The following is a 15,308-nucleotide window of genomic DNA, read 5'->3' as shown; positions in this document are numbered from 1 at the left end:
GGGAGCTTGACAGCCCTGCTATAAAGGGTAATACCTCCATCCTCAGTATTTGTACCACCTGGTGCAACATCCATATAAACATTTGTAGTACCATCCAGACATAGTTTCTAGAATTCTTTATACTGTCATTATGCAAAGTAAAACCAACTTTTAGAGCAGCTGATTATTTTCAAAAATATTTTTGTGATTTTGTTTAACATGTAACACCTTTCATTTTCCAGTTTGCAGAAAAGACAGTTACTGTGACAGCAGTACAATGCATTTGAAAGAAGTGCTTCACAATGTTCGCAGTACAAATGAAGCCCTTTACTTTGAATCCTTAAAGTTGTCATTTTTTTCCCCAAATCTTGCACAGCTGTTTCAAAATTGTATAGGGCTGCCTATCATTCCTTCCCCCATTTCTGAGCCATGCACCTTGCAAACTGCCTTCTCCAGCTTTATGGCTTACCATGTTGTGCAAATACACTATACCAACATTTTCCCACTGAGGAAAACCAGAAAGTATCACCACAATTTTTTGGAGATCTTTTGGTGGATAGACTCCAGTATACTGCCTGGAGTCACACAGTCTGCAATTTGCTTGAGTTTTTATCTTTTACTTGATTTACTTGATTTTTTTTAATCATTACCTGAGTTTTATATGATCATTTGATGTGTGACAAAGACAGTTAGAAATTGAAAAGTGGTCCAATACCTAATTTAATATTAATGAAACTGTAAAGTGGGAATTTTATTAACAAGGGATAGATGGCAGAAACATCCAAAGCCAGGAGACCAGCAGCTATACAGCTGCTGATTCAGACAGATGGGAGTTTTAAGCCTAGAGGGCAAAATTCTAGGAGACAGTTAGCAGCAACTTACTTGTATATACAACTTCCTAATTTTGTGAAATATTTTTTTTATAAATTACTTTCTGAAGCTTCTTATGTAGCATTCAGAATATAAAGCAGGGAGTTTAATTGTAATACCAGGCATGAAATACTGGTAGATTAATTTTGAAATTGAACATAGTTTATAGATGATTTGATAAATTTTAGAAGGTTTTTCTTTTAGATTTTTCAAATCTATATTTTTATAGACAGTTTCATTTAGATTCTCAACTAGTTGTCCAAACTGACAGGGTGATTGAATTATTTACTGTTAAATTACTAAAAATATCAATACTTAGTGTATTTTCAGGTCATTCTGAAATCATTTTAGCTGGATTATGCTATCTGTTCCTTTCATTAAAAGGAGCACCAAAGAACAACAAAAGCAGGGTTGTTGGGGGTTTTTTTGTTCTATTATTCTTAATTTGCTGTATACTTTCCATTCCCTGGTTGCTAAATAATAGTTTTAAAAGTATCCATTAGAAATTAACAAAATCCATATGTGGGCCATGGGCACTGATTTGATTTCCAACACTTGTTGGAAATCAAGTTTAGAGTAGAAACTTTGAAGAGATTTCATCATCATTTAGCAGCTCACATTGTTATCCTTAAATCATTTCAATATTCCACAGTGCTTCTGTTGCCACCATTTTTTAAAAAAATAACAACTTCATGCTGAACATAAGAATGGCAAAATTATCTTGGGCTCCTTACCACCATAATGCTGCCTGCTAATCTGTTTGTTGTTGTTTTTTAAATCAGAGATAATGTGTGCAAACAGAACTATGGTCATTTAAAAATTAATATTTTTATTTATCTGTTTTAAAGTTAATACCTTTTTCTTGCTGTTTACTTTCTCATAACTGGTCCCCTAAACTTCATAAAATAGTGTATGCCTTTTTTTTAATTACTACATAAAATCAGCAGCAGTACCATTCTCATTGGTGACTTTCTGAAGTTGTGCTTGTACACCAGTTATTTTTGTTTCTGCATGCGTGTCAATGGACCTCACATTGTCTCTTCTCATCTTCAGTATAATATACAAACCGATCAGTACAGAAGTTGTGATAATGTCTCTGCCAAGTCATCAGATAGTGATGTCAGCGATGTGTCAGCTATTTCCCGCACCAGCAGTGCCTCTCGCCTCAGCAGCACAAGCTTTATGTCAGAGCAATCCGAGCATCCAAGAGGCAGAATCAGGTGAGCTTCAAATCTTTACGGTAATGTGTTAATGTGTCAATTAAAACCTTATGTCTTTTGCCATACAATGTACAGTGGTTTGCTAAATGAAACAAAACCCTAGAGCCGCAGTAGTGCAGTGGTTAGAGTGCAGTACTGCAGGCTACTTCTGCTGCTCACCGGCTGCCAGCAGTTTGGCAGATCAAATCTCACCAGGCTAAAGGTTGACTCAGCCTTCCATCCTTCCGAGGTGGGTAAAATGAGGACCCAGATTGTTGGGGGCAATATGCTGACTCTGTAAACGGCTTAGAGAGAGCCGTAAAAGCACTGTGAAGCGGTATAGAAGTCTAAGTGCTATTGCTATTGCTATTGCTATTTTAGATTCACATAATTTTACAAAATAAACAGATTCCTCAACAATAGTAAACGTTTGGTAAGATCAGACAAAGGCGCTCACCTCTCTTCATATGGTAAAGCAGGTTTTAAAAAGTCGTTTTAGCATGTGTCATACACAGGGATGGGTTCTACTTACCTTTACTATCAGTTCGCAATGGGGACGTGTGCAGAAGTTTCCTGATGATGTCGGGGTCGGTGGGTGGAGCTTCCTGCCGGTTTTACTACCAGTTTACAAGATATACTATAATATCAGTGGTGGCGCAGCTGACTAAGTGCTGTTAAAGTAGCACCAATGCCTGCAATGACTGCAAGTTCAAATCTCATCAGGCTCAAGGTTGACTCAGCCTTCCATCCTTTCGAGGTAGGTAAAATGAGGACCCGGTTTGTGGGGGCAATAAGCTGACTTTGTATAAAAAAGAACACCACTTGCGGGGGCCCCCGAAAGCCCTACTAAGTAGGTATATACAAAAGTATGAAGGCTATTGCTTAACGCATTGTAAGCCGCCCTGAGTCTCCGGAGAATGGGCGGCATATAAATTGAACCAATCAATCAATCAATCAATCAATATCAAGAGTTCAAAGAAAGTGCAGAAAAAACAACAAATTCTAATTTGCAAAGATCCTTTGAAATGTGCAGGAATTTCAAGCAGATGCTGTAACTACCATCCAAGCAAGTTCAATGTAGGTGAAGTTTTTACACTTGCTGTATGAGTTTTTAAATAGTTGTCTAAAAGCAGGGCCACAAAAAAGAACATAGAAGATGTGGGTCCTCCATCACTGCAGGTTTTTAAAAAGAGATTGGACAACCATTTGACTAGAATGTTACAGTATCTTCTGCTTGAGCAGCATGTTCGACTAGAAGACATCAAATGTCCCTTCCAACTCTGTTATTCTGTTCAGTAAAAGTCAAAAAGATATATAGATATTATTTACAAACTATATAAAGTCAAATAAGTTTTTTTGAAGTAATGTTAGATTTGTGCTGAAAATAAAACTGATCTTACATCAGTTTAACATATCAGAACCATTATTAAAATAAAGCCGATATTTAATAATTAATAGTCAGTGTAAAAGGCATCCCTTAAAATTAACAAGAGTTTTTATTTCATCTAAAAAGTCTATCCTTATTTAATGAACAATCACGATCAAATTAGGAGCCTGGTAGCGCAGCGGACTAAAGCACTATTATTAACATCAGCTGCCTGCAATTACTGCAAGTTCAAATCTCATCAGGCTCAAGGTTGACTCAGCCTTCCATCCTTTTGAGGTAGGTAAAATGAGGACCCGGTTTGTGGGGGCAATAAGCTGACTTTGTATAAAAAAGAACACCACTTGCGGGGGCCCCCGAAAGCCCTGCTAAGTAGGTATATACAAAAGTATGAAGGCTATTACTTAACGCATTGTAAACTGCCCTGAGTCTTCGGGGAAGGGCGGCATATAAATCAAATTAATAAAAAAAAATAGCAGTGTGGATATTTAAGTTGCTTCACGAAATATTTCTTCTGCATCGTATCTGTGAATTTCTTAAAACTTAAGCCTAGTTGTATGGTAATTTCCTGTGAGCAACACAAAATCTATTACGGTATTTTGTTGTGGCATGTCATTCAAATATTTATCAAATTTTTAAGGATACTTGACGCCATAGCAGTTCTGGGCAGTATACAATCTTAAAAATAAATCCACAAGAATAAACCAACCTGTTCTTAACATAGAACTCATCCATCAGAAGCTTATCATGTAATGTAAACTGAGGCCTGAGGAAGCACTACATTTTAAGAGCTTATTTGAATAAGACTAGGGTAGGAGCCACACAAATCTCTGGAAAGATGCTGTTCACATCAAAGTAGGCTTACATTTTGGGTCCCATGAGGTTGCATTGTTAATTGATGGGGCCCAGAAAATGACAACTCTTTCATCTTCATCTATTAAACAGGATAGATAGGCATCACAGGAGACTGACATTAGCCAGGCCCTACACCATGAAGGAGTTTATAAGGGATAACCAGCATCTCAAATTGCTCCGAACCTACTGTTAACAAGTGCAAAAGAACATAGTTGTTACATCAGCATATATGCATGCTCATGACTTCCCATGTTTTCTGGATCAGCCGCAGCTCCCAAGTGATCTTCAAAGGTAGGCCCATGTAGAGTACATTGCAGCAAGTGACACACAAAGTGATCAAAGCGAGCCTTCAGGTGATAGGGAGTGACTGTTCTGAAGTTGTGCTTCAGAAATGAGCACAACTGGCATATGTTGAATCTCTACAAAGGCCTGTCTGGACACCGCTACCAGCTGCTCCTCAAGCCAGAGCTATAAATCCAGGAAAAAGCACATAATCTATATTTTCAACTGCTTCAGAATGATCAGATGTACACTGTAAAGTAATTTTGGATTTGCAGACATATGAGTGACTATTTCAGTATCTGATACATCACAGCACATTCTTTCACATAAACAATATATGTTAAGATACAGGGCAACTCTTATAGGCATAACACAACATGTTTAGCTTTTTAGGAAAGTGTGAACCAGATTATCCCTCCCCCTTCCTCCCCCAAAAAACCCTTTAATCAACTATTTCGTTTTTTCATCTATCCGATTATTTCACTTTGGGGGGAAATGGCATAGAATATTACTTAAGAAAGGTGAGGAAGAAATCTAGGATTTCTCTGTTACCTCTCAACAAATTTCAGACATATGATCTAGTATTCCATTGTTCTTTTTCCCTCTACAGAATTTGGGAGTCTCAGTTGAAAAAGCAAATTCAGAAGAGTTACAGGCCTCTCTTGGACTAATGCAAAAAAAGTATTTCATAGCCTGCAGGAATTTTATTAATCTAGACAAATCGTGAAATATCCAATTTATTTTTAGAAACCCATTGAAAGTATAATCCTATGCAGGTCTATTCATAAGTACGTCCATCAAGCTTGATTGGAATTATTCCAAGTAAAGCTGTTGCAATAATGTTCCTGAATTAGCAGTTTTATTTCTTTTTAAAGAGACTAAGCAAGATTTAAATGCATTGCTTGCTATTCAAATAATTTATCTCATACTTCTCAGTAATAAGATTTTTAATATTACTATGTGGCAGGTTTACCCTATTTTAAAATGACAATTCTTAGGTATAAGAATTATGGTTTAGCAAGTCAAATAGTAGTCTGCTTCATTTCTGTACAAAGAAATGTTTCTGTACAAAAAACCATAATAGTTTCTGATAAATTTGGAACTTTTTCAGTTATCTGACTTCAACTATGTGATAGTGTGACTACTTTTTTGAAGAATCCTTCTTTATTTAACTGATTAAGTAAATAGCACTGAACAAAGACTTATAAATTATGAAACAAGAAAGAAAAAATAAAACTTCCCTTATAACCAGCAAACCTGGCCCTTCTTGCATTTGAAATAGTCTTGGATTAACCATTAAACAAACAAACAAACAAGCAAGCAAACAAACGCATTTGTTTATGGCACCAACAGAAGGGTTATTTCTCTTTAGCTATCTTTGGGAGGGTAATTAAAAATACTTGGCAATAAATTTTTGTATTTCCATTTTTCTCTTACAACAATTTTATTTAAAACACATTAAGAAGTGTTGAAATTTGCATTTTTTTTCTGTTGCCCTAAATATTTGGTTCTATTACTTATGGCTGTTTAGTGTGAATAAAAAAAAAGTTTAATATAGTTCTGGTGTCTTGCCTGAGAGATGGCCAGGAAGAATACTGAATTTTAAATCTATTTCGCCTTCAGCTCTTATTGAGTTTTAATGTCTTATCAGTTAAACAATTGAAGGGCCAAAGGGCTCTATTGTTGGGCTGTGCTTAGGGCATCGATTGTTCACAACCCTGCTTTCAGATAACATGTGATTTTGCAATCAAACATTTTATATTTTTCCCTCTCTTTCGTTTGTTAAAGTTACACCCAAAAGCTAGATATTGCACAAGGAGAGACCTGTTAATTTGTTGGAACCCCCAATCAATAGTCTAAGCACCTTTTTTGACTAACAATTTTTTCTAAAAGGCATAAGCTTTTGTAAACTGCAACTAATTTTGTCAGATGGAGTGGTTAACCCAGTGTTTCACAACCTCAGCAACTTCAAGTTATGTGGACTTTAACTCCCAGAATTCCCAAGCCATACTCTTAAAGAGTTGAAGTCTACACCTTTGAAATTGCGGAGGTTCAGAAATAAGTTAAGCCAATATAGGATTTGAAAAGGGGTTGAGGTAAATTGGTGGTGGAAGGGAGATCAAGGGTGGCTATGCAGTTGGAGATGACATATGGGGACAGTTAACACGTACTTCATAATTCCTTTTTTTCATTTTGGGTTATCTTCATTTAATTTTGCATGCCTGCATGTTGTGACTATGGGAAGATCAAAATCCTTAGAGAACTGCAAAGTTGATGGCAAAAAAGACAGGAGGATTTCATGGGAATTAGATGACAAGCCGGGGCACAGTGAAAAAAAAAAGAATGTGGAAGACAAGAAAAGAAGGCATACTGTTGCTGACGTGAGGTAAAAGCTAGCTTCTTTCCCTTGTGAATTTGTACCTGTAACCCAAGATGTCATGATTTCATTAGTTTGGAAGAATGACATACGTTTCAACTGATGTATATGCATTGCTTGGTTGCTATCGTAAATAACCAAAGGTGCCTAAAAAAATTAAACATCTCGTATCTCTTTTTTCCCTCCTCATCACCGGGAGTCAAGATTTTATAGTAACACATTTAATAACGAATAATATCCTCCATTTTATTTCACTCGAAATCTGTGGTTTGGAGGAGACAACTCATATTGTATAATGATAGAACCATCTCTGATATGTTTTCCACCATTTTCATAATATTTAGTACTATATTTCATAATGTTTAGAATCATGTCAGTTCCAGTGGTAAAACAATTTACATATCATAATGGATAGAGCACAAATCCAAACTCATGATAAACACAAACTGATTGTGTATCTTTGTTAAATATCAAATGACTCTTTTTGGTCTCGTCAAGCTGGAAGAGCAGCATTATTGCCTTTCCTCCAAGGAATAAATGCAAAATACACACACATTCACTATGTAATTCTGAATATATTCTAGTCTGCATACTTAGAACCCAGTACTATTGAGAGAAGAATTATTGGAGATAGAATTAAGTGACCACATCTTTTAAAGGATATTTCGTTGGACTTCCACCCTCATTTAAGCTGTGAGATGTGTTTCCCTTTTTTTGAAGGAAAGGTTAGTGATCAGATACAGTGGTTGTTTATCTCATTTCATTTCATTTTCATTTATTGGATTTATATACTGCCCTACTCCCGAAGGACTCAGGGCGGTGAACAGCCACAGAATAAAACACATAAATACAAAATTTAAAAACAGAATAAAACCGAATTAAACAATTTGGCCGAGACAAATTTAAAACACCCAATAATTTTAAAAATGTTTAAAAACAAATTAAAATTTACATTTTAAAGTTTAGTGGAGAGGACTAACAAAAAAGCATCTTCAGGAGATTTGGAGAAGAATTCTGGAGAGACACCAACAACTGGTGAGATAGCTACCATTATAATGTATAATATAGAGAGCCAGTTTGTAGCTCTCTATATTAATGGGATAATATGGTAGTTAAGGCATAAAAACCAGGAGGATTGCACCTCTCGTAGGGATGAAAGTCAGTAGGGTGACTTCAGGCCAGTCACTGACTCTCATCTCATCTCAACCCACACTACAGGGTTGTAGTTGTGAGGAAAAAGGAAGCCAGAGTTTGTTTGTTTGTTTGTTTGTTTGTTTGTTTGTTTGTTTGTTTTGTCGCATTTCTCTGCCGCCCAACTCCCAAGGGACTCTGGGCGGCTTACAACAAAGAATAAAACAATGCGAACAATCCCATAAAAATGTTAAAAAGAAAAACATTAAAACATTAAAAACTTTAAAAACGTTAAAACACATGCACTCCAATTCGTGGCCGGGTCTCACAAGATCATTATAACGAGATCAATGGCCCCAGGCCTGCCAGAAGAGCCAAGTCTTCACCACTTTGCAGAAGGCCAATAGGGTGGGGGCGGTCCGGACCTCAGGAGGTAATTGGTTCCAGAGAGCCAGGGCAGCCACAGAGAAGGCCCTCCCCCGCGGGCCCGCCAGCAAACATTGTTTAGCTGACGGGACCTGGAAGAGACCGACTCTGTGGGATCTTACCAGTCTCTGGGACTATGTGGTAGAAGGTGGTCTCGAAGATAGCCTGGCCCTGAGCCATATAGAGCTTTAAAGGTAATGACCAACACCTTGAATTGCACCCGGAGATCAATAGGGAGCCAGTGCAGCTCGCGGAAAATTGGTGTAATGTGGGTGTATCTAGGCGCACCCACTATAACTCGCGCGGCTGCATTCTGGACCAACTGTAGTCTCCGAGTTTAGATATGTTCTGCTGCTGTGAGTTCTCGTTCTTTCTTCCTTCTTCTCCCCCACTTCTCTCACCTGCACATGTACACACACACACACACACACACACACACACACACACAATTATTAGATAAAAATATAATTATAATAATCCTTGAAGCAAAGAATTGGGCTTGTTACCTGGCACTTCCTTTACTCATTTCACTAGAATGTTTTTCAGTTGTAGATTGCTGCTACAAGATTGTGCTACATGCCTACTCCAGCACACTTCAGGTATCTTTTTGCCTTTGAATCCAAATGTAGGGATTATGGTTTGAGACAGAGTGAGTTTGGTCTAGTGGTTTTCATGTTAGAAAGTAGGAGTCTCTGAGTTCTAGCCTTGCCATTGGCATGAAAGCCAGCTGGGTGAACTTGGCCAGTCATTTTTTCTCAGCCCACTCATCTTACAGGGTGGTGGTTATGGGGAAAATAGGAGGAAGGAGTATTAGGTATGTTTGCAGCCTTGAGTTATTTATGAAAATAATAAAGGCAAGTTAAAAGTAAATAAATAAAACTTGTGGTTAGACATGGCACACTGTTTTGTTGGAAGAATGCCTAGAAAATGACAAAGTGTAAATGAAATGGTGAAATATAGATTTAGAACATTAAAGCAGGAGTAACTACTAAATCCTCCAGTAAGATTTTGATGACTGGCCATTTCATCCATGGCAGCCATTTGCAAAAGTGTCCTGAGCCAAAAGGGTTATGACACATAATATGTCTACCATTATTTGGTACACTATCATGTTCATTATTCTTCATGTTGAGTAGCTGTTTGGAATATTCAGCAGTTTGTGTGCTCTTCAACACTTGATTATAGCGTGAATCTCAAATTACTTTCCAATCGCGAAAGATGACAACAGTGAAGTTTTATTACTAGATAGTTCAACTGTTAGAGCTGCAGACAGAAATAAAGTTGTAAATGTCTACAGTTCTGATCAATGCAATTGAAGCCTTCATTTGGTTTAAAATTAAATAGTTCTTGCTTACATGCTACTCTTATAAATATTTACTCATTAAGTTTCACTGAGCAGAACTCGTTTATAAGAAAACTTGCATAGGATTGTAATATTAATTGGTTTGTTTTTTCAAGGTAAGAATTTTCTCTGTGATTGACTGAAAGGACATTCTGAAATAACACTTAAATATGGGACACTTGGAATAACAGGGTAGTTTATTTTTAGAAATATGATGTTCCTCATTAAATAGAGATGATTATCTTTCTCTTTGGTCCAGGACTGCTACTTGCTCTGAAATTAATATTCATGAGCCACCCTCTTGTAAAGTGATCCATAGAAACTCAGATTCACAGTAGTAGTATTTAACAGAGAAAGCAGAAAGCATACTTACTAGTATTGATGAAATCTGTCAACAAACCACAACAGACCTATGTATGGTCTAAAAAGAAGCCCATGAGCTATCGCTAATTTCTTATTGTACTGAAGAATTATATGAAATAAGATTCCATGCTAAGAGATCAACAAGATCAAAAAATAGTGACTAATATCTTGTGCAGAAGCTATTGTGCTGCTGGCCTTCATTTCCAGAAAAGATGTATTTTCATAGAGTGCATAGGTGAGTCATTTTACAAAACAGATATTAAATACATAAGTTTATTTGTCAAACTAAAATTATACCACCTTCAATGTGATATTTGTTGTATATTAAACAGTATCTGAGGGGAGAGTATTCTCATATGCTTATATGTATGTATGCATGTAATTGATCTACATATTGAAACATTATTTTAAGAAACTTAGAATAATGAGTATTATTTTAATTTGCTGCTCAATTTGAGTCCCACAATAAGCAAAGTATGCCTTTTTTATTTTCATTCAGTTGCATCATATCATTGAAATAAAGCAACGAAGATTACAGGGAAGTGTAACTTGCGTGTGCCATCAAAATACAAGATTGATTGTTTGAATAGCTCAGCTTTTGATAGGACCACATTAATTCTTTTAGTTAGTTTTGATTTTTCTCTCAGTGTTGATGGGATTCCTAATCCTGTGATGTCTTCTGATAAGGAAGACATGATTTCAAGAATAATTTAAATCCATCAGAAAGATCTAAATCTGCTTTGGGGTTCTTCAAAAATCTGGACATGAATTTTGAAGATTGATACTTTGTTTTTGAGTTCTAGATGTCCCTGCTATTTCACATACAAATTGTGATGTTCTCTTCAGAACTAGAAGCAGTTATTCAGCAATCCTTAACTTAACCCTTAAATAGAAAACTAATTTAGGTTTATAAATGTCTCAAGGGCTTCCTTCTTTTTGAGATATTCCTGTGAAATATTTTCGAAACCTTCAGTTTTCAAAGGTTAATTGTCCTGCAGGCTAAGCAGGCTAATAAGATTGCTCCATTATTGGGCCGGTGGGGGGGGGGGGGACATTGTTCAGTAGCCATACAGGGTTACCACAAGGTTTTCTGGATTGCAGTGCAGTAAAATTTTCACTTGATTCAGATAGACTCAGTCAAATCAAGATATCTCTCAATTACCAGAAAAAAAATCATTTCCCCAAGTTTGATTCTCATTTATGATCACTGGAAGCTTCTATAATCTTTCCTTCCCTCAGAATTTAAGTATAGAGATGAGGCACCGATGGTTGATGGTCATGATGGAGATGGCCTGAGAGGACATGTGCATCGAGGATGCTGGGAAATGTAGTTTTCGGGGATGCTTTTCTTCCATTTCATCTTTTTTGTTTTACAGCAATCTTTCTTCTCTTTCTCTTCCTCTTCCTCCCTTCTTTTGTCCTTCCTACCTCCTTCTTCCCCCCTCTCCTATTCCTTCTCTACTTCCCCTTCCTTTATCCCCCTCCTCCTTTCCTCCCCCATCTAACCTTCAATCCTACTCTTATTCCCCTTTCCTTTCTTCTTCTCCTCTTCCCTTTCTTCTGTTTCTCTCTCTCCTTCTCCCTTCCTTCAATCTCCCTACTCCTTCTATCTCTCTCTATTGCTATATTCATTTTCAATTCAGTGCTTTTTTTCTATGGTGTCCAAGCATTACCGTTTTTCTCTCCCTTTATTGCATATATTCCTCAAAATTCCCATCATATTTTAAAATTCTTAACATTATGTTTCAACTTATTTCATTTTTATCTTAAAATCTTTCAACTTAATTAACTTTCCACCTCTTATTTCCATTTCAATAGTTATTTTTCTCTTTTCCTAATATTTCAATTACTTCCTGATATTTTTACATATAAACCATTTCTATATCTGCTGGTCTACTTACAACAATTTCTTACATCATTTATTTAACATTTCAATTTAATTTCTTACTTCAATTTCCTTTGTTTTTTCAATCTTTAGCACACTTTTCTTTACTTTCATTTCAATTTTATGTCTTAATTTCAATTAAGTATTCCCTTTTACAGTAATCTATATATTTATTCCAATTTGTTTCTTACATACAACTTCTACTACTAATGCCATTCCCTTAAGTCAACATATCACTGCTTTAATTCCTTTCTATTACATTTTTTTTCTTTCCCCTTTTAACCATTTTCTTTTACGCTCTCCTGAAATTCCACTTCTTGATATTTTCTCCCCTTTCTCCTATTCGCTTATTTGTTTCTTCCTCTTCTTCCTTTTATTCTTCCTCTTCTTCCTTTGTTTATTATATCCTCCTTCCTGCATCTTTTCTCTAATTTTTAACTTTATTACCCTTTTAGTTCTCCTCCTTACTCTTTTCCCATTTCCTTCTCTTTTCTTTTTTTTGAGAGATATTCCCCCCTATCTATTTTTATTTTATCACTGTTAATCTCAGTGTGATCATCTATATTTTTCCTTCAATTATTTTCTTTCCCACATTATATTCTTGTTTCTCATTTATCTTTTCTCTTTCTTTCTTTTTGTATTCTATCCAATCTTCTGCTTCTTTGTTTCCCTTAAACCCTTCTCGCACCTTTTGCAACATCTCCCTCAACTCCTCATACTCACGTTCCCAATTTTCCATATTTTCAATTTAAGAAGAAATAACTTTTAAATTTATGTTTATTTTCACTTATATATAGTTTGAATTCAAGTCCATTTAATGTCTTTTTTGTTTTCTTTCTTCTTTCCCAATAGTATCCAATTCAAATAGTCCTTTAAGTCTCCACAGTTCAAGGTTTTATTCTTTCAGCTTCTTTTTGTAATCTTACTGCAGCTGTTTAAACAAATACTCCCCAAAACGGCTTCTCACGTTGATTTAAGTGCAATATTTTTTTCCACCAGCAGATGGCTCTCTCCAATCCCCAATCCCCAGGCAAAAGTATCAATTGTAAATCCACAAAAGTAATGCTTCCTGTTTTCAATTAGTTCCTTTTGTTGTTAAATAAATGCTTTCTCTCAATTTCCTTTTCTTTATATTTATTCTTAATTTCTTTCAAGTCCAATTTAAATCCAGGTAGTTAGTTCTCCTTTTAGGGCTTTCTTTTTTAAAGTTCCTCTTTATTTTATTCTTTTTCCTTCACTTTAAATTCCTGGATGCCAATTAGCTGCTTATTTCAGGTTGGGACCTCTTTTAAAGTTTTAAAAAAAATTCTTCTTACCTATGAGTTGGCCAATCACTCATTCGGTAACAATACTCCGTTTCATCACTGCCCCTCGTTCTTTTTCCCTTATCTTGCGTGTGGCCGCCCGGCTTTTGACAGCTCCTAATAACTGTTTTCCCTTGCTGCTTGGTTGGAGGCTGATGCTGACACTGCACACGTTTAAATATATTAAGATAAAGAATGAATTAATTAAAAATAAAATTAAGGAGAATGTACCGTATATGATTAAGAATAGAAAAATAGAATTTGAGGGTGAAAGAAGATACTGTTTATAAAAATAAGAATAGAAAAATTAAGATTTGATTAACAAATATGGAAAAAGAACACTGGCAGAAACTGTAACTAAGTAAAATATATTTGGATATGATGAATTATATATGATATGATATGGTCAATACTCTTTCAAAAAAATGTGTGGATGTGTATTGGGGGAAAACCAATAAAACTTGTCAAAAAAAAAAGGATGCTGGGAAATGTAGTTTTCCAAGGCATCTCAGTACCTAGTATAAATTCTAGTAAACTGTTTATCTAAGAACTATTGTACCAAGGATTATGATAAGAGCTTTGGGACATGTAATTATCAGAATGTCTGACAACAATTATAATGACATACCTCTAGGATTTTCTGCTGTTATTCTTTCTAATATTGTGATGGAAATTGTACTGTATAGTTTGGTGTAATAGTTAAGGCACCCAGCTAGAGACTGGGATATTGTGAGTTCTAGTCTTGTAAAATTTTGCCTGTTATATGTCTATCATGCATCCTAATCCTTGTGTCATTAATAATTGCAACACGTTCAAAACAATAGCAGTATAGCAAAGAGCTTCACTATTTATTTCAAGAATAAATGCATGTAATGAATAATAACTTCTTCATTTCCCCAGAGCTGAGGATTTAGTTCATGTTGTTCCTTACTTATCTAGTTTTATTCTGATAAGAGGTGATTATGGTTAGGAATAAATACTAAGATAATCTCTTCATAATTGTCTATTTTTAAATGAAAACCACCAAGAACTGTAGCTGTGCAACTCCACTGATATCAAATTTTCAAGAAAGTGGATCTCAAGAGAGATCAGTCTTTGAGCTCATTACAATGTAGAGAGCATTTGAGAATAGAAAATTAAAAACAATAGTGGCTCAATAATAAGCGTAGCTAATATTGTAATTAATTTGTTTCACAGCAAAAAATTAGATTTATCATGTATGAGATTTGTGTCCTGCCTTTGAGGCTCAGGAAGAGAACGGACTTTTTTCCTGTTTTGTGGTGACAGTAGTGATGATAATGTTGTGGCTGCTATTATAAAACTAATTACATTTTTTTTATCTTTGGGGTTTCTGTGCTGGAATATGAAATTCTTATATAAAGTAGGGTAGCTGTGATAGAAATATCCACACCTCACCAAAATAATGGTTAAAATTCATTGGGAAAAAAAATGATCACATCAGAATTGCTCAAACAATAGTCCTTTATTATCTATAAAACAAAAGAATCTTATTTTCATCTTTTGCTTCTTATTTCATTGCCAGTCATGATTTCTGTGTAATAAATCTTTTCTTTACCCAAGTTAAAGATTCACAACATGTGTGCATATGCAACACATGCAATAATAATCATTGACTGATTGATAATAAGCAAGGAAGTTTGTCTGCAGAATGTTTTTTCCAAAAGGAAAAAATTAACAGAAAGAAAGAATTAGATCCAGAAAATAACATCAATTTATTTCAAAAGAGAATTAAGCACTTGGTTAGAACTGTCCCATGTAAATCAATATCCTTACTGCTAAAGACCTCTTGTCCATTTGTTTGTAACTTTCAATTAGGCAAAATGGTGCATGCTAGGGCAAGAATTTTTGAGGGTACCTCAAATGCGTTAAAAGAATGCAAACAAGAGACCC

General features: G+C 35.5%; 1 protein-coding gene across 9 annotated transcripts in view; it reads left to right on the top strand.

Annotated features, from left to right (window-relative positions):
* The window catches only part of RIMS1 (regulating synaptic membrane exocytosis 1), a 268,011-nt gene that overhangs the window by 234,343 nt on the left and 18,360 nt on the right, over nt 1-15,308 (top strand). For 3 of the 9 annotated variants that reach the window (XM_070954548.1, XM_070954532.1, XM_070954541.1), the window contains 2 exons: nt 1,903-2,069; nt 6,815-6,955. The exons of 5 other annotated variants lie outside the window; for them this stretch is intronic. In XM_070954548.1, coding sequence (XP_070810649.1) covers nt 1,903-2,069; nt 6,815-6,955 — 308 coding nt within the window. The remainder of the gene's footprint in view (nt 1-1,902; nt 2,070-6,814; nt 6,956-15,308) is intronic. One more of the 9 variants, XM_070954557.1, reaches the window with a different exon arrangement.

The sequence above is a fragment of the Pituophis catenifer genome, unplaced genomic scaffold (genome assembly GCF_029215685.1).
Source record: "Pituophis catenifer annectens isolate HBS135680 unplaced genomic scaffold, rPitCat1.0.hap2 SCAF_1, whole genome shotgun sequence".
Classification (NCBI taxonomy): domain Eukaryota; kingdom Metazoa; phylum Chordata; class Lepidosauria; order Squamata; family Colubridae; genus Pituophis; species Pituophis catenifer.
This window is presented reverse-complemented; position numbering and strand designations above follow the sequence as displayed.